At 41.2% G+C, this 25,648-nt stretch overlaps 1 protein-coding gene across 1 annotated transcript; it reads left to right on the top strand.

Moving 5' to 3' along the window:
* Positions 1 to 12,603: 12,603 nt before the first annotated feature.
* LOC117255711 (uncharacterized) lies at positions 12,604 to 25,322 on the top strand. Its single transcript, XM_033624856.2, has 6 exons — positions 12,604 to 12,810; positions 13,160 to 14,338; positions 15,152 to 15,469; positions 16,564 to 16,681; positions 17,420 to 17,530; positions 23,682 to 25,322. Exons 1-6 carry the CDS (start codon positions 12,747 to 12,749, stop codon positions 23,854 to 23,856), a joined length of 1,965 nt encoding a protein of 654 aa, XP_033480747.1. The 5' UTR covers positions 12,604 to 12,746; the 3' UTR covers positions 23,857 to 25,322.
* The last annotated feature ends 326 nt before the right edge of the window (positions 25,323 to 25,648 follow it).

Genomic DNA, 25,648 nt, shown 5'->3' with positions numbered 1-25,648 from the left:
AGACTCAAATTCCCACTAAGGAGTCCCATACTAGTGCTCCTCCTCATTTCTCCTGTTCTTCTCTTCTCTCCTTGTTCTCTGTCTTCATCAAAGAAGAACCACCAGCTCTGTCAGCCCAGGGGAGACATCACAACGAGACAGACAAAACCTCCCAGCTCTCTACTCCACTTGACCATCCCCGGGTGAGGAGAAAAAACATATGCACACATAAATGTAATAATAGCGGCAATGTTCCATCCGCACACACAAAGACACGCTCCAGCACTCTTAACTCTCTCCTGTGGGGGGCCCACCTTGACTTTCCGTGTAACAAAGGGCTTGAACTACCACACAGGAAGACATGCATGCACACACAAACATACATACACACATCAACTTTGCATTCCTGTTTTTGAATGAATCCACCAATATGATGACTGCTGTCATCGTCTTTCCAAGAAAGCTGCAAAAGCAAAATAAGAAACAAACACACACAGACACACACGCATACACACACACACAAAAATAAAAGCACGCACGTGGTGCACGAGCATGCACACACATACTGTATGCATGAATGCGCACACACACAAACACTTTGCAACTATATATATACTATGAATACAGACACATACACAAATACCAAAGTGCAATGGGGGTTTTGAGAGAGGAAGCCCACAACATAAATATCCAATTACCAAACACATCAAACGCACAGAGGATGAAATATTGATAACTTTGAGACATTTATGTAATCCACAATGGTGCCTTATATAAGTGTTCCATTTTACAAGGAGAAGCAGAAATGTGCAGGGAGGTATTGTTTTCTTTTTTTTTTAACATCACAGAAAAAGAAAGAAACTGTTGTATGTTGGCACACAATAGTGAGCATATGAGAGTAGTGGTTGAAAGTGGTCAGACAAATCTGCTCCCTCTCCAGCTCCCTCTCTCACACTGAGTGCTCGCACTGAAGAATACATGCATACAAACACCTATAACTAACAGCGAGTCACAGATCAGTCTCTGAGAAAACTGTAACATATCATTATCATGTTATCTAAACAACAACACCACAATTGAAAGAAAAACTGAGCGATGACTTCACCGCTCTTGGAGCTCTATTCTGGTGTTGGATGTACATTTATGAGGGGGAGTGACTGGGATGTTTTATTTGGCAGTTCATATGCGGCTGTCAATCGTTCAGTGATAAAGGCTGTTCCAAGCATATGGAGCTGACGGGGGAGGTTTTGGGCTTCTGTCTTCACTGCTCTGCTTTGAGCTGCAGATCATAGAGCCTTTGCAAAAGGCATAAACAAGCAACGAAATATGGATCCTCTCTAATTAATTGTAAATTGTCATTGCTTGAAGAGAGGATGCTGAGTGATGTGTGCATGTAGAGTATGTGTTTGTGTTTTTCATGTGTGAGAGAAAATGAGAGGGGAAAAACAGAGGGGAAGACTGAATAATTCGACTTAACTTTCGTGCCTTATCAACAAGCCACTCTTCATGGTTTTTCCTTTGAAACTGCTGTTCCCCACTAAGGCCGAATAAATTAGAACTCTAAATAGGAATAATAATGAGAGCATACATTATTTCTGTTGTTGGTACTGGTTGATGTTGTTGTTGTTGTTTGTGTCGGCAGGAAGGCTCAGATCTCCATATATGCAAAAAAAGGTAACTTCTCTGCATGTTTTATAAGTTTGGAGGATCATTTTAATGGTGACCCAAAAAGATGTCCTAGATATTTGGGGAACATCCTTTTGAAAAATTCCTGAAACTACAGACAGGGAGCACAGAAGGGAAGAGAGAGAGAAAGAGAGGAGAGGAGGAAAGACAGAGAGAAGAAAGAGTAGAGAGAGAGAGAGGTTAAATGAAATGGGACTTCTTCCTGTATAGTGAATGACATATAATTTCAAACACCTCATTGTTGTAATCAGTCAAAAACACTTTTCTCTTTTTACTACAAAACCTTGTTTTAGTTTTTGAAATGTTTAAGTACTCAATATGTTTAAAATGATTGACTAGCCATCAGTATTTATGCCCATTTAAAGCAGATAGCCCCCTCTGCTGGCATATGGCAATGACCTCAGAGCCTCTCACCATTGGGGCCTTTCCTAAATCAGACCCTCCCCACTTCTACTCTGTCACAGAGTGCAACTCTGTTTGTGTCTTCTTTAAGGTATAGGGTATAATACTGCCTTCAAAAGGGGTCGTGTTTACCATGTTAACCAGATGAGTTCTTATGAGTGATCCCCTCTTGTGGTGTTCACAACCTCATGAGATAGGGTGACCATATTTTGAATTCCAAAAAAGAGGACACTCGGCCGGCCACGACATAGCCTACTTAAATGATACTTGCAGCTTACTCAAAGATGCCTTATAATTTTAATATATTTAAAATTTATATGTATGGATAGAAAATGCAGTTATATTACAAAATAATATCTCTCAAAGACAGAAATTCAGATAGGCCCCAATAGGGGACACATACACACACTAGAGTGTGGCTACCCGATGCGAGCCCGACGGTACCTGACGGGTCGGGCCGGGTTTGGTCAAAAATGTAGCTATAAATTGTATTCGGGCTCGAGTCGGATTCAGTCAGCTTTCAGTGAAAATATAGTGTAAAAATAAATAAAACCCTATTGTCTGTCCTGTTTATTGCTTGGGCACTGTTATTTACGTGACAATACCTGAACATAACACACACAGACACACATTGGCTGTTTGTTTCTACCTCTCTCCTCTCTGGAAGTCTCGGACCTCCAGCTGCCCTCCTCCGCCTTGATTAAACGCTGAAAATAAAATAAAAGAGGGAGACAGGTTTTTCCTATTTTATCTTATTTTGTTTAATTTCTCTCTCTCCTCTCGCTAGAAGCGTCGGACCTCCCGCCTCCCGCTCCCGTCTCAAACACGGAGGTCTCCCTCTCCGCAGCTGAGCACCCACGGCGCACGCCCGGCCTGTTAAATAGCCTGTAACCACTGTGTGACACAAACTCAGTGCTTTGGTCATTAAATAATGTCGGGCTCGGTTCGGGTTCGGACAGAAATATGCTGCCCGTGCCGCACTCTAACACACACACACAAACACACGGAAAACTGGACATTATCATCAGTTTATAAAAATCCCCTGGACGCCCCGGACGGGACGTGAAAAGTGGACATGTCCGGGCAAAAGAGGATGTTTGGTCAGCCTATCATGAGAGGACATTTTCTGAAAGCTCAGACTTAAAGAGTTGTGAAATGTTTGCCAGCCCTCTGAGGAGATGTTGATATTTACAATGGCCTTATCTTTTTCCTCTGTCAGTTCTCCTTTGCATTTCTTTCATTATGTCACCAGTTTGCTAGCTTGCCGAACTGCTAGCTTAGGTGGCTTATAGACACCAACAGTAGTGTCCATGTTGCCATTGTCTAACAATAGTGCTCTAACTTCTTATCCACTTGAACACCAAGCATATAGTGTACATGGCTTCCCATGTTTTAAACATGAGTTTCATTTGAAACCAGCATGGATAGAGCGGCTTGCTTCGGGACAAACTTTTCTCCTCCATTGGAACCATTGCAACCTTTCGTAACCATGGAAAAAATAAATCTTACTCACATTCTATGTGCTTCATATGTATTTATATCACTTTTATTTGATCTGTTTGTGCTGCTATTGTTTACCTGGATTTTTGTAAATAGTTTTGTCATAAAAATAAATAAGTAAATAGGAGCTAGCAGTCCGTATAAATAGCCTACATACAGCACTTTACTAAACACTGGAATGGAGTGAAGTGGGTAGGAATCATAGACTGTATATAAAGATGGACGACACGTCTCCACTTACCCCCACTGTACAGAAGTGAAGCTAAAATATCACAGATATAACCGCTGCCATCTGTATCAAGTTTCCCACCCGTACACCCGTCCAACCAATCACGAGCAGCGGCAGTGAATGCTAGCCCACCAATTGGCTCACACAGCTGTCAGTCATGTTGTAAAATCCCTGTTTTGTAGCATTAAATAAAATAAAAATGAAATGACAAATAACAAATTAGTACTTTGAGTTTTTAGTTTGCCCATGTCCCATTCATTAACATGGAGAGGGTGGGCTTTATGACCTATACTGCAGCCAGTGACCAGGGGGCAATCAAAATGTTCCGGCTCCACTTCTGGGGAGCTGTCATGTCGTCCATCTTTATATACAGTCTATGGTAGGAATAACGAGTAGGGGGTAGTTTGGGAAAGGATTGTGGTTTTACTAAGCCCTTCATCTGGGAAAGTTTGACTGCCATTTTTAATATTGTTTTATTGCTCTGGAAACTTAATTGGTCTTATGTCCAATTAGCCCCTCAGTGTGAAATTTAAGGTCGAGAGGCAAATGTTACCCAGAATCCACTGTGAGCTTTCACGATAGCTTCACAATGTGCAATTGAAGATCAAGTGAGACATAAGTATAAGTAGGCAAATTGCTAATTTGTCTAAGCTACCTGTGATTCTCTTGTCTCATTATTACTATTCTTAAATACTAGGGCAAATGTGTTCCATTTAAGAATTGCAGCTCCCCTTAGACCCTGCTCATTCCTCTGAACACGCTGTTCTCATGCAGGGTTTATATATATATATATATATATATATATATATATATATATATACAGTACAGGCCAAAAGTTTGGACACACCTTCTCATTCAATGCGTTTTCTTTATTTTCATGACTATTTACATTGTAGATTCTCACTGAAGGCATCAAAACTATGAATGAACACATGTGGAGTTATGTACTTAACAAAAAAAGGTGAAATAACTGAAAACATGTTTTATATTCTAGTTTCTTCAAAATAGCCACCCTTTGCTCTGATTACTGCTTTGCACACTCTTGGCATTCTCTCCATGAGCTTCAAGAGGTAGTCACCTGAAATGGTTTTCCAACAGTCTTGAAGGAGTTCCCAGAGGTGTTTAGCACTTGTTGGCCCCTTTGCCTTCACTCTGCGGTCCAGCTCACCCCAAACCATCTCGATTGGGTTCAGGTCCGGTGACTGTGGAGGCCAGGTCATCTGCCGCAGCACTCCATCACTCTCCTTCTTGGTCAAATAGCCCTTACACAGCCTGGAGGTGTGTTTGGGGTCATTGTCCTGTTGAAAAATAAATGATCCAACTAAACGCAAACCGGATGGGATGGCATGTCGCTACAGGATGCTGTGGTAGCCATGCTGGTTCAGTGTGCCTTCAATTTTGAATAAATCCCCAACAGTGTCACCAGCAAAACACCCCCACACCATCACACCTCCTCCTCCATGCTTCACAGTGGGAACCAGGCATGTGGAATCCATCCGTTTACCTTTTCTGCGTCTCACAAAGACACGTCGGTTGGAACCAAAGATCTCAAATTTGGACTCATCAGACCAAAGCACAGATTTCCACTGGTCTAATGTCCATTCCTTGTGTTTCTTGGCCCAAACAAATCTCTTCTGCTTGTTGCCTCTCCTTAGCAGTGGTTTCCTAGCAGCTATTTGACCATGAAGGCCTGATTGGGGCAGTCTCCTCTTAACAGTTGTTCTAGAGATGGGTCTGCTGCTAGAACTCTGTGTGGCATTCATCTGGTCTCTGATCTGAGCTGCTGTTAACTTGCGATTTCTGAGGCTGGTGACTCGGATGAACTTATCTTCAGAAGCAGAGGTGACTCTTGGTCTTCCTTTCCTGGGTCAGTCCTCATGTGTGCCAGTTTCGTTGTAGCGCTTGATGGTTTTTGCGACTCCACTTGGGGACACATTTAAAGTTTTTGCAATTTTCCGGACTGACTGACCTTCATTTCTTAAAGTAATGATGACCACTCGTTTTTCTTTAGTTAGCTGATTGGTTCTTGCCATAATATGAATTTTAACAGTTGTCCAATAGGGCTGTCAGCTGTGTATTAACCTGACTTCTGCACAACACAACTGATGGTCCCAACCCCATTGATAAAGCAAGAAATTCCACTAATTAACCCTGATAAGGCACACCTGTGAAGTGGAAACCATTTCAGGTGACTACCTCTTGAAGCTCATGGAGAGAATGCCAAGAGTGTGCAAAGCAGTAATCAGAGCAAAGGGTGGCTATTTTGAAGAAACTAGAATATAAAACATGTTTTCAGTTATTTCACCTTTTTTTGTTAAGTACATAACTCCACATGTGTTCATTCATAGTTTTGATGCCTTCAGTGAGAATCTACAATGTAAATAGTCATGAAAATAAAGAAAACGCATTGAATGAGAAGGTGTGTCCAAACTTTTGGCCTGTACTGTATATCTACGAAAAGTTATGTAAATCGTATATAACCCACATAATCAGGAAGGCTGCGATCACGTGACCAATACACTGACAGGGGTAAAGAAAGAACAGGTATAAAGACCTAAAGTCTGTGTAAGGAGGCAGGTTAGGGCGTTGGATGTGTGAAACAGCACAGGACTTTTCCCCAGGAGTGACAAACCAGTACACTTGGCCAGTCTGTCCCACTGCACCTATCCAACCTTTCCAACATGCTGAGCTGAATGGAGTCACACAAGGGACTGCTGTCAAAACAGTGGAAAGTCCTCACACCACCTCACTGAAGGTAAAAGTTCCTCAGTAGAAACCAAAGTCACCTTGAGCCATCTTGAGCATTGTAGCATGTTAGCCTGACCTAGCATGGGCAACATTGTTAGTGTGTTTGATTTGGGTCGCTTAGCATACTCACAGGGTGGAACATTGAATGAGTGATTAATAAGAGTAGATGCAGCATGTTGGGTTTTTTTTTTACCATGCTGAGGTTAAATAATGCTAACCATGACCCATAAGGACGAAATCTTTAATTTGATTGCATTATTGTGCATTTAGGTCTGGCTGTTGCGCACTCCTCCTAGCCCCTGACGCTTGGCCGGTGAATATACAATGTGCATTTCTTCAGGAGTGTTAGCTGAGTGCAGAGTGTTACCTCCGGTCTCTGTTGCTCTGCCCTCCTGTGGCCACAGGCATACCTGCAGCTTCGTCTCTGCTGCAGCCGCTGATTTATCTCCTTTCTTTTGTTCTCTTCTCAAACATTTTATCATGACTGATTCAATTGACTTGTTTTTACTCAGTAATGAATGCAACTTGAATTGCAGTGAATACTTGAAATAAAAAATGCTTAAGTTTAAGTAAAAGTAACATTTTCTAAAAATGCTCAAAAAAGTACAAGTAAACAAAAAAAAAAAAAAAACATGTAAATGTGATTTTTTACTTCCACCCTTGCTGCTGCTGTTAGTTTTCCTGCCTAAAGTGGCATAAGACTGGAACTGCAAATCAAGAAATGTAGGTTAGGGTGTTCTTGGGTGTTTTTACACACTTGATATGAACATGAAACACTGGTTCCTAACATGAACGATCAGTTTCTTTGAGACTTTAAACATTTTGACACAGAAATTTTTTTTACGATCCTCTTGTAAATCAAGCCTATTCAACTGGCCACCTGCGGGGCATATACAGCCAGAAGGAACAAGTGGCCCAGCATACATAAATCTGATAAACTGGTATGACAAAATATGTAAATGACATATAACGCCTGGAAGTAGCCAATGAGTGAGCCATCTCACCTCCTTTTAAACTCTGTTGAGTCGCACATGTGCTGCACTGATCAGGCAGGACGGATTGGTATAGCAATGCCGCCAATCATATCCTTTACAAATCAATATTTCACAAATCTCATGTGACAGTACCTTATATGTCTTTTCCTTGACCTTGATGGAAAACGTCATGAGTTGAGGTGTGTGTGTGTGTGTGCGTGTGTGTGTGTGTGTGTGTGAGAGAGAGAGAGAGAGAGAGAGAGAGAGAAAGAGGGGAGAGGGAGTGAGGTAGATACTGGTAAAGAGAGACAGAGTGTGTTATTGGTTACTGTTATTGCCACTTGTTATGGTTCTGTGCATTGACGGCATTCATTGCCTCAATAGCTCTTTTTTATTCTGACTCTGCACTGTGGTGTACCTGGGTCAGATATGTGACCAAAAATCTTATTTTTTATTTTCAAAAGTGAAACAATAAGCAACCCTTTTTAAAATTCATTGATTTGCATTTGTTTGAAAAATGTCATTACCAAAAGCTAAGAAATGTTCTAAACAGGCTGCTGAAAAATTCTGCCCCATCTACAATTACTGGTTTTAAAATCCAGCCCATTTGGATTTGTAATTGATTAGCTCTGCTGTAAATGAACATAATTACTTCATCATGCATCCGACTGCAACATTTCAAAAGAGGATATGTGACACACATTTGCACATTTTAAAGGCAATTCTGCCAACTATATGATTATAATTATATAATTGTCCACTTATTTCTCATGTTAAGTTTCAAGCTGATACAGTAGGATGAATAAAATGTTTTTGTACTAATTACTTAAGGAGCCTTAAACTGTATGTTATGTAAAAATACTTGTGTTCAAAGCGACTAGATGTGCCATGTTTTGCAGTAGTTAGTGTTGGTGAGTATGGAGAGTGGACCAGATCAGGGTAGAGGTTAGTGCTGGTTACTCACCTCCACCGCCCTCTTTTCATGGAGAGCACATCTGAAATTCCAACATTGACATGTGAAATACAGACAGCAACTCCTATGGCCTCACAGCGCTGCACAGGGTGCTGCTCCTCCCAGCCCTAAACATAGACCAGCCACAACCATGGAACAGTTTTACCGTCACAATGGTCATTTTGGTTTATCAAATAACATGTAATAAGGTTGATCTAACCACTGGTAGGTGCTTGGTTGTAACCTGTTGCTTAGAGAGAAAGTGGTGTTTACTGGTCACTGATGGTTTTATACAGAAATATGTGATTTCATTTTCACGTTTCTTCCTACGTATCCTAATAAAGAAATTCAAACACTTTTTCCTTCTTCTTTTGTCTGAATGAGAGCATTTGTTTTACAGATCAGTGTTAAAGGCTCAGATGTAAATAGGCCACAGGAAGATTTGTGTGTTAAACTCTCTCTCACTTTAATTCAGTTTTTACTACTACAGTACAGTACAGTAACACAGTGTGTATACTTTTTAGTGTTCCTATGTGTGTGTAATTGTTCACTTACTGTATGTGTGTGTATATGTGTGTGTGTTGATTGTGGAGGTAAAGACGGTGAAGTGGCCGGGCCCATGTATGTGGACAATATACAGTATGCATCATAGTAATAATCCCCCTCTCCAGCCCAGTCACAAGCCAAGTATGAAGTGCTACTGCCTGGTAGCACAAAGCACAATGTGAAGCTCATGTGACTGTATTAACCTTTCAGACCTAATCTCTTGCAGTCACGAATGAGAGAAAGCAAGAGAGAAGGAGAGAAAGAGAGAGAAACTTTAAAGTTAGAGAGATTTCAAAGGAATGTGACAAAGTAAGCAGAGAAGAAAACAGTTCAGATATGTTTTGTTGCTCCTCTGAAGCCCTCAAGACTCGGTTTCTATCTACGGTTTGTTTTGAGACGGAGAACAGAGACTCTTGATATGCAGAAGTGCAGATTTGGCACTGAATTGTCAAATAAATCGAATTGAAGCAGAGATCACTGTGCAACAACCCCCGTGGCTTCAAACGCAACACAAAGACCACAGAGAATAACACTGACATGTTCTTATACCAACACTGACAGCAGAAAAGTCTCTATTATTTCCGTAGCTAGTTTTATAGCTTGGAGCAGACTGTCAGTGTTCCTGCCTAGGGGCCAGCAGGATGATAAGCTTGTAGGTCTCGGATTCACATTGGTTCCATGACACAGGTTTATAGTTTTGTCACGCTGGTATTTTGGCATGAGAGTTAGTGGAGCCTTTGGTCAGGATCAGCTGATTTCATTGAAAGGAGAGTTACATTAAAGCCTCCCAGAGGGGCTACTATTATTGGGCAGATCACAGGGAAACAATGTATGACCTCTCAAAGGCATATTATTTTTCTCAACTGGGAGGGAGAAAGTGGAGGACAGACAGATATCAAACAGAACTGATGTCTTTACCAGGAGAAAAAGAATGTGAATTTCACATTTCCTGCAACATTAACTTCCTTAAACACATTTGCTTTGGTAAATGGCTGGGTAGGTTTCCCACGACCCAGCCATCAATGAATAGAGCTACATATACTGAATGCTTTATCTGTGTTGCTGGAAATGATGGTACAACATATTTAAAATGGCAATATCAGAATTGAATCAAGCAGCTGAATATTAAGTGTAAAGATAGATGGTGCAAAATTCACCACATTATGACTCAGTGGGCCTCACGCAGGAACATTCTCTTTGATATTTTTCTGATATTTTCTCTTAATTTTTCGTTAAGACAAAAAATAAGAGAAGCCAACTCCAGATGGACCAAACCTTCTTAACCATCCAAATCTGCTCTTAACCAGGTGTGCTGAATGACGAATCCCACTTGATCATAAGTAACCTATTAGCCCCCTTAAACACTACACAAGGGCTGGCGTTGTGCGATGTGCAAATACTCTAGCTCATGCCAAAGTATTGAGGAGATGCCTCAAAAAGGCTGTAAGAAGAACTTAAGTAGTGAAATCAATGTGCCTTTAAGTAAACATAAACAAAGTTTATCAAAGAGAGTTGTGTGATCTCTAAAAATGTGTTCTCTGCATACGGCTTGGATGGCCAAAGCATCTAAGAGCAGTATGTAAGCCAATCAGAAGCTGACAGATGCATCCAAGGGTGTTTATAGTCTTAATTGGGATTGCTGGACCAATATTATTTTTTAAACCTATGAAAAATTTAATCTGATAATCCCATCCTTATTCTAAAATATATAATAATCCCAATTTGACAATATTATATGCATGCATGTTCCTCAAATTAAAAACTTGTGTGTGTACCTTGGTAAGAGTGGTCGCAGCCACTTGTACAATTTTCTAAAAGAAGAATGAAAATGAGAAAACATCAGTGAATCCCATAAATCAATGGGTACTAACAAAATAACAAATTTAAGATTTGATCAAGAATATGAGGAAGTATGATATCTATATTACTTCCTGCACGAGGCACAATAACTTGGGCACTTTATATCCAATAGTAAAGTAAACTGGGAAGATTTCAACGTCACAGATTTGTCTTTACTCAGGAATTATGCTCCAATTTTAAACCAACCTGAAAGACACAATATAACTTTCTCAATATGTAAGTTTTGTCAAGTGACTCTAAACAACACTAAACAGCCATGCTAGGCTGATGCCATTGGGCCCAAAATGACTTTTTCCCATAGATTTACACTGGGAGGGAGATGTCTGTAAATTAGCAGATACATTTTTTTTTAACTTAACAATCCCTGCAAAATGATTTATTTCACTATCGTGATGTGATCAATTTGGCCCGATAATAATTTTATCCCCATTCAAGAGTTTTAGCCACTAGGCTGGTGAAGTTTCTAGTGTTCTTGCTCTGTGGGCCCCATGATGTGGAAGACCGGGTACCCAGGAATTCGAACTTTCTTTCCCTTGTGCACCACTGAACGATTTTCATAAGAATGAACGGGGCCCTGCCTCCAGTGCCTAATCAGTTGTCTTTAGACATCCATGATCCATGAGAAGGGGAGTAGAATTCTGTCTGAAGTAGACAGTCAATGGCAAGCTAATAAGTACAGTTTACACCCTGTGACTCAGGATGGACCAATGTGGTGGACAGAGATCCACAAAGCTAGCTTTACAACAAACTCAGCAACTCCCCAGCCCCTACAACCTCCATTATACGGCACTCAGTTTCATACATGGCAGCATTTGCAGAGAAAATTTAAACACTTCAGTCCAAGTGCTTTTTGTGTACTCTTGGGATGTGTCATCGATGCTAACCTGGATATGAATATAAATAAACTGCTGCAGAAAAACTCAACTGGGGATTCTTCATTGCCTCTAGCAATACACCGCAGCTGACACTGTACATTTACAGATGGATCTCAATTAATGTAACATCAGCTTCCAATTTCAGTGTATCCCTATACTAACCATGCCATTGTGAGACCGAACAGGCACACGCCAGACATCCATGTAACATAGACACTATTTGTAATGTATTACATAACATGATGGACATGGATGTCTTTGTTAGATAACAGTTAGAAACCACGAGGCATCACTGTTCTAATCCTAGCTATGTACACAAGACTGGTGACATAGAAGTACAGTGTAATAGTAGAAAGAAGAGCCATATAAAGTGATTCATAAAACACCTGCAACACACACAAGGAGAGCCATTTCACATCTTCTGAATGAAAACCTTATTCAAGAGAATAGTACTTTTCGTCAGGTGCATTGTGATATTATTATGAACTTATGCCTGCAGCACTTTTGTTTTACACTCAGATCTATTCTCTGTAGCTCTATGTCAGGCCTTAATGGTAGCATCACTCATGCCCCAATCTCACAGCCCACCTATAATTGCTCCTCCAGAGTTCACTGTGTGTGTGACATGCCGCCCAAATTTCACCACAGCCCTCGCAAGGGTCTCATAAGCATTTAACACTCAAGTGCTACTTTACCCCCAACTCCCATAGAGACACCTGGTGGTACAGAGACACCTCGGGGTGGCAATATTTAACATGGCGATGTTCGTTTTTTCACCCTCCCTCCTTTCAGCGTCACCTGCTAACATCACCCTCCCTGCCTGGGCCCAATTTACTGTCCAACCATCCCGAGTCTACACACTCAGTGTATGTCTTGTGGTGGTGCACACACTCACACTTGACGTTTGAGCAAAGAACAAAAGGAAGTAAAGAGTGTTTTCCTGGGAGAGACTGGGGATTGTTTTGGACTATATTTTTCATGTTTTCTCTGACAACATGGAGTACTGCTTTTTAAAAGGATTCCTGGTGGTTTTGTTGATACAACACTGCACGTCTGAAGGTAGGGTGGCATTATGCAAATAGCTTTGATTATCTATGTGATGATGTCTTTGTATTTGGATGAAAGGAGTAACACCTGCACACTGACTCCAAACCACAATTTTGCTTGATAATATCCAATAGCCTTGCACCTACATGTGATGTGCTGCTGTTTTTGTATTTTGAATCACTGAATAATGACATAATCAACCAACCAATGGCAAAGAAACACAATTTTGCTGTATTCCTCATGGAGTGATCTGCAGTGATTATGTTGACACATATGGCATATATGTGTATATGTGTCATATATTGGTTGGTTTACTTACAGCTGCTACAAAAGACCCAAAATATTTGATATATCTCCTTAGGTCTGTCTACCTCCATCCAGTCCTCCACAGCGGTCACCCTGCAAGATGACCAGGCCTTACCCCCTGAACCAGAGCTGCTTCCTGCAGATGTGGTACCCGTGGTGGCCCCCCCTAGCCTGAAGGAGGTGCAGCAGGCCGTGCAGGAGGCCTCAGAGCAGGTGGAAGGTCGTGGGGCAGAGGAAGTGTTGAAGGAGCTGCTGGAGAGGGTGGTGGAGGCAGCTTTGGGGCAGGTGGAAGGAGGAGGTGAAGCGAAAGCAGATGAGGCAGCAGCACAGGAGGCCGCTGAGGAGGATGCCCTCGAAGCTGACGCAGAGGCAGAGGTGTTGGAGCAGGTGGTAGAGGAGGAGGTGGAGGGTGAGGATACGGGCGCCAAGGGGGGAGATACTGATGTTGGAGAGGAGCAGGAGGTAGCTGAGGTGGATGCATCTGAGGATGTAGCTGAGGGGGGCAAAGGGGTTGTCGAAGGGGAGGCTACAGCTGGATCTGTGGTGGAGACTACAGCAGGTGTAGAAACTGAAGACAGAGAGGTGGAGGGGGTGGAGGTTATTGATGAGTCTCTAGACACCCAAGTCAGTCAGGAGGTTGTAGAGGAAACTGGAGCTGCTTTAGAGGAGACAGGGGGGTATTTAGCAGCGGAGGAAGCACAGGCGGAGGACGGCAAGGAGCAGGTTGTGTTGTCAGAAGAAAACGGAGCAGCTGAAACAGAAACACAGGAGGTAGAGGAAACTCCAGGAGTTGTGGAGGCTGCAGTAGAGTCTGACCCTAGCCTGGCAGTGTCTGACGTGGAACAGACAGGAGATCCATGGAAAAATGAAGAAACTATTGTGGATGAAATTGAAGGTGAGGTGATAGTACCCTCTTCTGATAATTATGAAATAGAGAGCACACAAAGTGTAGTGGGAGAACCAGTAGAAGAAGAGGAGGTAAACGTAATGAAGGGTGCTGAAGGATTGGGGGTAGAGGACGAACAAGGCTATTTAGTGGTGGAGGGAGGAGCTGCTGGAGAGGTAGAAGCAGAAGGTACAATAGTGGGGGAAGCAGAAGGGGGTGAAAGACACAGAGAGGGTGTAGGCAAGGAGGAATCAGTGGCATTGGTAAATGAGGGGGGTGACCACCAAGCTGGAGAAGAGGATCACATTGCTCCGGAGACCTCACACAGCAGTGAAAAGGAGGATCAAGGTGAGATATGTGCTTGTGCAATAGAATTAAAAGCTGGCACAAAGAAATTAGGCTTCAGCGTGGTGGCTTGACTGGCACCATGCCCCATTCAGCATACAAACAAAGTCAAAATTTCCCAGCAAATCTTCTCGTCGACTTTCTTCCCATTAGCTTCATGTTGTAGCCGCCCCATTCACTTTACTTCCAGTACATCCTCATCAGATAACTATCTGAGATGTTGAATATGTAAAACCTCTTCATAATTTAGGTCACACAAACCTAAAACTGCAATGGTATTTGTCTTTAAACATTCAGTTGCATTAGACTCAGCAGCTTTGGTTAAGCTCGCATTGTTTGCATCTTAACCTACTTTAAGAGAAGAAAGCTCTTAAATGAAGATTATAAACCCCCTTTAATGCACTTTACAATAATATTGGTTACCAGCCCGTGTCCTGAAAAACCGTGGTAAAAAAAATCCCGAGCTGCTCTGGTTTTGAAATGTTATCAACAAGCTTTTTGGTAGAAGGAGCTTGAGAAAATGTTTACTCAGAAAATCCTGACATAGACATTAATCATTTATCAGTAGAAACTTCTAAAATTCTCTTCAAGCCCAGTGATTATTGTGACACATGCAAAGACTGATATGTTATTCTGCACTGTAAACATACTGTGAGTAAGCTTACAAATGCATCCAAATCATGAACCAACTTCCAATCTTAGCTGCAGCACATCCATACATTATTCTACATTCCATAGGTCCACTCGATAAACCCTAAACCTTGACCTCTTTGCTTCATTTTCATGTGTGTGTCACATACCAAACCCCTCTTCTAGAAGTGCTGGTGATCTCTGCCCCAGAGCCAGAGGACAGTGATGAAGTCTCCATAGAGCAGATCCCTGAGATTCAGGTGCCCACCCCCAGCCCATCCCTTGGTGGGGTGGAGGCCAGAGAAAACACCCTCGGTGATGAGAAATCCAGCGATGGCAATGAGATCATCACGCCTACTGATGACCTTTTGCCACATGACCCTGTCGTGGCCCAACCTACACTGGATAATTTTGTGAAGGATGGTCTCGCTGAAGCGCCTCAGGCAGAAGGGGAGAAACTAGGGGAGGCCAATGAGCTGGTGGAAGATACAGCTGGAAACACAGGTAAAATGTAAAGTAGAAAAGATATCCAAATATCAAAGAAAAATACAATATATTACATATTTCTTTTCCACTAACATGGAACAGGTTCGGTTTCAGTTTCAAATTTTGAACTGTTCAGAGCCAAAAAAAAAAAAATAGGTTCAGAAAGTTGTTTCCCAGCTGGGACAAAAAAAAACAGCAGGTTTTTCTTAACCTGAAGTGCAAGTCATGAAAATATATAGTCGTGTATCATACTCTACAAGTTGGAAAGAGTCTTGCAAATAGTGTTGTCTTGATGACGTATCCTTGATCTAATTGGTTCTGATCAACACTAGGTGGAACCGCAGGCTGGTTCACTACATAGTGCCAAGATTCCAAGAGTCCTGATTGAAACCAGCTCAAGAACCAAAGCTAATCTGGTGGAGAAGGGGTAATTGTTAACCCCTTGGGCTCATATGTAATTAATTAGCTTTGACCTTAATGTCCCAATTAGGAAAAAATGAGAGGAACTGAACTTAAAGTAATATATACTGTAGTTCTCAAGTGCAGTTTCAGAACTTAGCATATCTGGCTATAAATGGGTCTGTGTATATATTACAGCAGATTTTCTGCAGCTTAAAACTTGGGTAGAATAAAGAAGAAGAAAACAGATCATCATCGTGATTCTGCCAGAAAAATATGCAGATGGCCAAGTTGATGTTGTTCCATTTGAATAAACAGTGGAGCAGGCTTACTACACACCGACTGGTGGGGGAAGACCAGAAAGTTGGGACCATTCCGTCACAATATAATAATGTGCTATTTTCTGCCTCACTAGAACTATGGGTCTATGACCCTATGCATCACACACATGCACCTTTAAGCTGGTGTACTATAAATCGCTGGAAGGAAGATTGTTAAAATGACACGACAGCAGAAAAACAGGTATTTTCTTTTTGTCCTGCTAAACTGTAATAGTGTGAAATAAATAGGGTGTCAGAGTACAGCTTCCATTATGTGCAGTTGAGGGACAGTTGATTGAGTTGTAGCAAAACGTAGTGCATCACATTTCATGTTTTCTCCTCTCCTGCCCTCCCTTTCTTGCTCTCTCTCTCTGCCTTAATGTATCTGTTCAGAGACAAGTGAGCTGGGCCTGGAGGCATGGAAGATTGGGGCTATTTCTGCTGCAGCCTTCCTGGTCTTGGAGACTGTTATCATCATTATCTATATCCTCAAATGTCGTAACAAAAACAGGTAGGTAGCACCGATTTCTGTACACTGAATCTCCAGGAACACTTGGTCAAAAAAAGTTATCCTGAAGGCCATAATTTTCTGACGGACTGAAAGTACAAATCAAATGTCCTTTACCTAATACAGCTCAGCTCCTAGCCAATATTATTTCCTGTAGCCTGCCATCCATAGACATAAATTTGGGAAGGCTGAGCTACATTATACATCCAACAGCCTCGTACAAAAATAGATTTTCATTACAACCCTAATCTGACTGTACTGTAGCGTGATTTTTTGTTCTGGCTCAGTCTTTATAAAACAGACTCTTTTCCTGTATTTACTTTTTATGAATGGTAATCAGAATAATACTTAGTCTGCCTTTGCACTTGTACCAACCATATCACAGTGCTTCTTCTCTAATAGCTGAAATAAGCCATCTGATTGCTAGCTGTAGTACCAACGGCGCTACAATCACAGATGGGACTTACAGCAGTGCTGGTACGTGATTGCTTCTGATGTTGCCCAAGCTGCAGCTAACATTTCCACACTGATAGATGATGACATGAGGAGAATGTGCCCAGTATTGGTTCAGTATTTCTCTCAATAAAAGAGAGAATAGCCTTTTATCTGTAATATGCTGCACTAGTTTTTTTTCTCCACATAGCCTGATGCAGCATGTAGTTGATTTGTAGACGGGTAACAGTCAGCAACAACATTAATATCTGAGATTTTGTGTTTGTTTGTGTACATGTGTGTATGCAGTGCCCCGGCCCTGCAGCGGGCATGTGAGGAAGGGTGTGTTGAACCGGAGGCAGCTACAGGAGGTGACTGCAGTGATGACACACTTCCTGCAGGCAATGGGGACGCTCAACAGTATGTTCACATATATAAACCTCTATCTAACATCTATAGTGGTTACATAAATAATACATACATACATACAGGTAATAAATTAAAGGAAAACCTTTTGCTTTTGCTTCAGTGCTCAGTGACATACATTTTACATGTATTTAGAGGGATAAACACTATTCTTCCAAAAGATATATCCTCTTTTGGTGTTTGATGATGTTGGTAAAGAGCGCTGTCTAACACATCAGTCTAATAGCTCACATTCAATGACCTCTTAAAGGTATACTTCACCCACAAAATGACCATTTGTGTATTAATTACTGACTGCATGTTACCTTGAAGGCAGCGCGGTGGTGCAGTGGTTAGCATTGTATGCTCACAGCAAGAGGGTTCCTGGATCAAACCCAGGATTGGGGGTTTGAAATCCAGGGTGTGGGAGCCCTTCTGTGCTGAGTTTGCATCTTCCACCCATGTCAGCGTGGGTTTTCTCCAGGTACTCCAGCTTCCTCCCACAGTCCAAAGACATGCAGGTTGGGTTTATTGGTGACTCTAATTTGCCTGTAGGTGTAAATGTGAGTGTGAATGGTTGTCTGTCTCTATGGCCCCGTTTATATGACAACGATTTCAACTGAAAACGGTAAACTTTAGTTTTTGGCCGATCATTTACACGACAGCGGCGTTTTGGGTGCCTGAAAATGCAATGATTTGAAAACGGGTTCCAGAGTGCAGCTTTTTGGAAATGGCAGCATCTCCGTTGTCATGTAAACTTGCAATACGCAGTTCCTCTGAAAACGGAGACTTTTCGCACATGCGCATTACAGTTCCAGTCACTAGGCATGCCGACCGTCACAACAACAATGGCGAGCTCTGTTTGTGCTGCTCACCCTGTTGATTTGAAGTGAAGTGTAGATCTGTTACTGTAGCAACTCCACCTCGTCGTTCATCCAGACAAAGTTATCTGTGCATGTTTTCGCCATTGTGTCTTCTTTGTTTTGGTTTGTAATCACCGCGTTGTAGAGGAAGGCGCTTCAGCGCAGGCGCATGGCGTCATGCCGTGATGTTGCTTTGCAAATTTACACTGCCACCCATTGGCCTGGCATGCATACTACGGCGTTTCCAGTAGATTTTGTGGCTCCGTGTGAACGGGGATTGTTTCAATAATGTCGTTATATAAACGCAGAAGTTTTTTTAAAACGCAAAGGACAGACTTTTCCGTTTTTAGAGAAACCGTTGTCGTCTAAACAGGGCCTTTGTGTTAGCCCTGTGATAGTCTGGCAACCAGACCACCCAATGTCAGCTGGGATAGGTTCCAGCCCCCCGCGACCCCCGACAGGATAAGTGGTTATGGAAGATGAATGTATGAATGTTACCTTGAATGTGTAAAGAAAACTTGGTTTTTCATGGATGTTTCCAGGTTGAATGGAGAATTCAAGAAAGGTGAAAACTCTTCATGAAAAGTGAAGTAAAAGGAGTTCACATTTGACAACAGCAAAACTATATCAGATCAACAGCTTACAAAATCTAACAACTCATCCAGTATAATCAGAGTCTCATTTATCCAGTCATATGCTCATTGCTTCCCAAACACAAGCATTTTTGCTAAAACCTGACAATATGAAACACTTCCGCTTACGTGTAACATGCCCTCAGTGTGCCTGGGCACTTGGGTGTGTTTGAGTTCTGCTAGCAGAATTCGAACAAATGTGCACACCCAGGCATGCTACTCTCCTGTGCGTGAGACTGTTTGGTGTCTTAAATCGTTTCAGTGAAAGGCAATTGTTTGGGAAGCACTGAGCATACAATTGAGATAAATGAGACTTGGATTATACCACATTAGTTGTATGAGAGTTTGTAAACAGATGCTATTAAATGTGGACCCTGATTTTGTCAATTCACAAAGAATTTTTGCCTTTTTTGAATTCTCCTTTCACAGTGGAGGCACGCGAGAACTAGAATTAATTCCTCGTGGTTGCACACATCCAAAACCCATGAAACTGCAGTTACAGTCTGTGAAAACATGGATGCTTCACACACATCTTCACCCCAGCAGCACAGAAGATCTGTACAATCAGCACAGTTTTAAGATTAGTGTCACCAATTCAGTATTTGACCAAATGTCTTCCCTTCTGTTCCTGAGATATGACATTGACTAATGGACAGAAAACATTATGATTTCAGAGTGAAGGTGACCTTTGACCTTTTGAATATAAAATGTCATCACTTCATCATTATATCCTATTAGACATTTGTGTGAAATTTGGTCATAATTAGTGTTTGAATTCTTGAATTGTGGCCAAAATCGTCTTTTGTGAGGTCACAGTGACCTTGATCTTTGACCTTCAACAACAAAAGTCTAAGTAAGTTCATTGTTGAGTCCAAGTGGATGTTTGTGGCAAATTTGAGAAAATTTCTTCAGGGAGTTCTTGAGATATTGCATTCACAAGAATGAGATAGATGCAAGGTCACAGTGACCTTAACCTTTTGACCACCCAAATCTAATCAGTTCATTCTTGAGTCCAAATGGACAATCACACCAAATTTGAAAAAAATAAAGAAAAAAATGCCTGAAGGTGTTCTTTGGTATCTGGTTCAGGAGAATTAGACATGGGCAGGTTGCAGTGACCTTGACTATTGACCACTAAAAGCTAATAAGCTCATTAGTAAGTCCAAGTAGATGTGAGTGCCAAATTTGAAGAAATTCCCTCAAGGTGGTTCTGAGGTAATGCTTTCACAAGAATGAACAAATGCAAAGTCATGGTAACCTTGACCTTTGGCCACCAAAATCTGATCAGTTCATCCTTGAGTCCAAAGGGACCTTTGTGCTAAATTTGAAAAAAAAAAAAAAAAAAAAAATCCTCAGGGCGTTCTTCAGATATCGCATTCACAAGAATGAGATTGACAAGGTCACGGTGACCTTGACCTATGACCACCAAATTAGTTGATTAGGAGGAGTTGTTAGGAGGGTTCCTTTGAAATGTTACAGGTTACAGATTACAGTTACCTTGTTAAAAATTGTAATTAGTAATGTAACTATTTAAATTTATTTGTCAGTGTAATGTTACTTATTACATTTGATTACTCTTGGATTACTTTTCTAACAATTGTTTAAGCTGTGTACAGGAGCACTTATTTTATCTTTTCACTTTTGCTGAATATAATAAGGAAACCTAAGGTAGAAATCAGACAAAACATCTGCACACTGATAGCTCCCATATATCTAATAAAGACGAGACAAAGATCTCATTGTCATCTTTCACCAGTCTTTATCACAGACTAAACATAAGGACAAAGATTTCTAAACATTGCTATGCTAGATTTATAGGGGTCCTTTAGTACAGTATATTGGTCTGTTGTCTGATTTAAACCATTTCAAGGTTTCATTTCAAGGTTTATATGATCTCAGTTATATGATCTCTCGGCTCTTCTGTCTCTCTCTTAGAATCAGATTTTCTGCCACCACCAAACTGACTTCTGCAGTATCAGTTTCCTTGTCACTAACACCAGCCGGATGTCAGGCTTGCCCATTGTCAGCCGACTAAATGCTGCTCACTGACCTGAAAATTTGTGGTTCATAGGAACCACCAGTTGTGTGCTTCTCAGCTGATTCCCTCCTGGCTGTTTGGTAAGCTATGTGCTCAGGAGGCTGCTTGCTGGGTCACATGAGAGTGTGAGTCCCGTGAACCCAAAGCATTACTGGGTAATACCGCTATTCTTCCTAATCAGACTAGCAGGCTTGAATCAATAATAAGCCAAAGGTGTGTGCATGAGGAGTGACCATGTAAAAGTGTGGGGTGAGGATGTGTGTAAAAACTTAGGGGAAAAAAACAAGACTGAGAGACTGAGAGAGTCTGTGTATAGAATCAAAACTCACATAGCATTGCACAAACAGCATTGTGTGTATGTGATCCAATGAGTCTGTTGATTAAGCCAGTGAAAGCGTGCAAGACACAAAGAGAAAACTGATGCGTGCCTAGAACAGACGATAACAAAGCAACACTGAATTATTAAACAGTCGACAGAGTCATCTTGAAATGTGTCCTTGTTAAGAGACTTTATAGCAGCAGTGACAATCCAGTTGTCAGTGGAAGAGGGAATCACTAAAAACGCTGCCAACAAACAACAAAAGTCACTTAGAATACTCTCTAAGTCACAAATTTAGCAGCAGTATCATCTCAGCAATAAATGCACCAAGTGTTGCTCCTTGTACACACAAGGACGCCAGAAGCCACGGTGCAAAGCAAGCAAATTCAGAGAGTGTAGATAAAGCCATTTTGGAGGTCAGAAGCATTTTGGGACTTTAGCTTGATGTTAACGTCAAGACATGCATTTTGAAAATGAAGGCGACTATGATTTGTACAGCAGGTAAATGGTTGTAATAGAGCCAAATGGATCAGTATTCACACACTTTTTCAATATAGGCTAATCATGATACTCTTGAAATTGGTGTACACTATTTGCAATGCAAAATGGTGGCTTTGTAATGACAAAGAAGGACTGCATCTGACTTTGACTGCTCTACAATCCTAAGGCAGACCAGCTGAACACCAGACCAGTCTCATTCCTAACTCGTCAAATGCAGACACTTGGTTAGTGGCTAGTTGGTGTCAGACACCCACACACAGAGGCAACCTGTAGTGGCGATATAGGACATGATGGGTGGTTGACGCTCCAGACAACTACTATAGTCAACCCGAATCCATACTCCAGTAGCTGTTGAACAAGCCTTCTTTCATTTCTTCTTGGAACATGGTGTTATGTAGCATCATACAGCATGCATGTAGCTACTTGGAAAGCAGATAGGCAAGGTCTCCAGGTGAGAGAGGGATTGGAAATGGGAAGTACTGGCCAGGACTGAGATTTGAAATAAAGAAAAGTGAGATCCACAAGCTCACCACATTGGACACTGGAGCTGGGGTCGATACCTTTAAGGTACTGAGTACTGATACCTTTAGGGTATCAACCAAAATAACCTAGTATCAAGCAATATTAGAACTTCTCCAGTCAAATGGTACCTGCTTTTGATCCTTTTTTCACCCACATGAAGAAAAAATGACTATTTATATGGTTTTGCTCACAGCCAATCACTGCAACCCTTTTATAATTTAATGCAACGCGTGATTGGGCCACCCATACACAATTGGATTGGCTACAACCCATACAGTCTGTGGTGAATTTGAGCTTTGTGTATATGACAAAGTTGGCAGTTTAGCCTGCCCAGGTGCCACCCAAATGTTTGAAAGTATAGCTACATTACATTACCTGTGGTGACTGGTTGCATTTTACACCACTGAATGCTTTCACTCACATGATGGATATCGAAATTTGTAGAAAAAAAAGGTATCACTGTTTGAGTTCTGGTTTTGGTACTGGTATTGTGATATTTTAAACAATACCCAGCCCCATTGGGTGCAGACGGAGATGGTAAACACTGAACTTTCCTAATAAAATACATTTGAAAATAAGAAAACCAAAGCACGATCCAAGTCCAAAGCCTTACATCACAAACCAACCTTAGCCTGACCCAGAAAAAACAAGGACTTTAGCAGGACCCTTGAGGTTCGGGCAGGTAGCAGAATTTTCTTGTGTACCATGCCAGATTACAGCTGAGGAAGTAATGAATGACCAAAATGCATTCTGGGTAAGATGCAGTCCTTCAGCACGCATGCTTTTCACATTTGGAATGACACTTAAGATGGCAGTTTGGTTACCCTTGAGGGTAAATCAACCGGGGCATGCAGCACTTTTAGAAATTCTTTCATTGAGGACACTGTCACCTGCAATTAGTCAATAATGTCAAGTGATCTATTTATATCTGGGTGTGTCATTACCTCCCAGCGTATCGCCTTCCACCACAGTTTGTTAGCTTCTCCATCTGGAGCGTCATTAAATAAACAGACCTTGCAGTGAAAATATTAGCATTTGCTCGCAGCACCATATTCAACAGCAGCTCGACAGCCATTATGAAAACACCAAATTAAGTGGTGTTTGTATTGTACTGGTACTCTGAGTGTCCCATCAGAATGAGCTTGTCTTTGTTCTCATGTAAAGCAAAACAGATTTTATCCTCATTTGTATCAAATAGCTTCTAATGCATGCACCCTGTCAGGGATTATTCCTGCAATTTATCCAACTGTTAAATGGCTGTCAACTGCCCTACTGTCCTCCTCTCTACCAGGATAGCAGCACTTGACCTATCTGATGTGGCCTCAACCCTGGCCCAAAACAAAGAGATGCACGAAGAGGAGCATGCGATAGCCATGTCCGACCTCCCTCCGAGCTCCGCAGAGGAGTCGGCCAACACTGGACCAGGACCAGACTCCTCACAAGACCTCAGGACTTCCATTCTCTAGAGGTCTAACTGTTTTTATCTGTTCCTAACTGTATCTCAATAAAACTCAAAAAGCCACTCTTCATCCCTACTCCCAAATTACTCACACTACCCAATGAATTACCCTAAATTCTTCAACCCAACACAGACTGCCTTGGACTCTGACTGTAATAACCAGAGGTGTGGGTTTGACTCATTCAGACGACTCAATTCACAAATTTGATGACTTTAAACTGGACTTGACAAAATCAAAAAAGGCTTGAAACTTGACATGGACTTTAACACCAATGACTCCTGACTTAACTTTGACTTTGACTTAAAACTACTTGATATCTTCTCCCAAGCCCGAAGATGAAGAAGTGTTTTACTTAGAAGTGTGCCAGGAATCAATTCATTTCCCTTCATTTGCTGATCCAAACTAAAATCAACGCTTTTCATTCCCAGCAAGTCGACACTTCATTCCCCAGATCCACTTTGTTTGAAAAATCCAACAGCATCAAATCAAGTTGCAGGAGAGAACAAGGAAGAACTAACATTGGGTGCCAGTTGGAAAAAAATATCAAAGATAATTTGTTTACTTACAAAAACTATGCAGTAGTAAATAATACTGAATAGCAGTATGCATTGCAGGTCAAACATTACAAACAAAGACAAAACAACTTCCAACTTTGTTCAACATTTTAAGTTGCACAAAGAACAGTAAGTTAAGGCTAACATTAACATAGTCAGCAAGCTAATGCCTAGCTAACACCAACTTAACAGTTAAATAACTTAACAACAAATAAAGCATTTATTAATTTTGTAAATTTAATATTGGCATTACATTTGTTGAAAAGTGCATTATAACTTGTTTAGGACACAAAACCAAAAGTTTAGGACTTCGAGACTTACTTGTGACTTGGAAAACAATGACTTGGTCCCACCTCTGGTGATAACTACTGTATATGTAACACACATGTATTTGGTGTTTATTGTATGTCCGTCTGTGTGTGTAAATTGAAAAAAAGAAGAAGAAGAAAAAAAAGATACTGTCATACGTTTGATGTGTGTGAGCGTGTGGAAGTCAGGGTGTGCATGCGCAAACTTGTGGGAATGAGTGAACAGGAAGTGTGTGTTTTAAAATACTGTGTGTGTGTGTGTGTGTGTGTAAATGTGACAAAAGTGATATGAATCTAGTTTGATGTCTGTAAGCTCTTTAGCATACAATGAAATTGTTAGGAAATGTTTTTCATACTGACCACCACTGTTGAAAATGTTATAAAAGGTACAGTGGTTACAACCAATTTTCCTGTTTTATGTGTAATTCACAAAGTGTTTGAGCGGCACCATAGACCACCATTTCTGCAAAGTCTCATTAAAATGTACAACACTAGCCAACATGACAAAATGTCCATTATTGACTTGATTTGATTTTTATTCGACATAATTTCTGACCTTTGTATCATCATTTGTGATTTGAGCAAATTAAAATGATAATGTTGAATATTTCCTTCTTGCCTCCCAGTATGGACTTCTCTGTATTCTGCAGGGCACAGTTTGAAATTTTTGATTACTTGAGCACACAAATTAAGTAAATTGAAGGAACAAATGAGTAATTTGTGCCCACAAATTATTAGAAATTCTTCTCCAGACACCTGACACACACACACACACACACACACACACATACACACACACACAGATAACAAACCATATCCAAGTGACTGAATTTACAAAATAATGACTTCAATATGAATTTTATCTCACAGTTGAGTCTTTTATTGTGCGAGTGACCACACAGACTGGCGTCATTTGGGTTATGATCACAAGGCATA

Source organism: Epinephelus lanceolatus, chromosome 3 (assembly GCF_041903045.1).
Source record: "Epinephelus lanceolatus isolate andai-2023 chromosome 3, ASM4190304v1, whole genome shotgun sequence".
Lineage (NCBI taxonomy): Eukaryota > Metazoa > Chordata > Actinopteri > Perciformes > Serranidae > Epinephelus > Epinephelus lanceolatus.
This window is presented reverse-complemented; position numbering and strand designations above follow the sequence as displayed.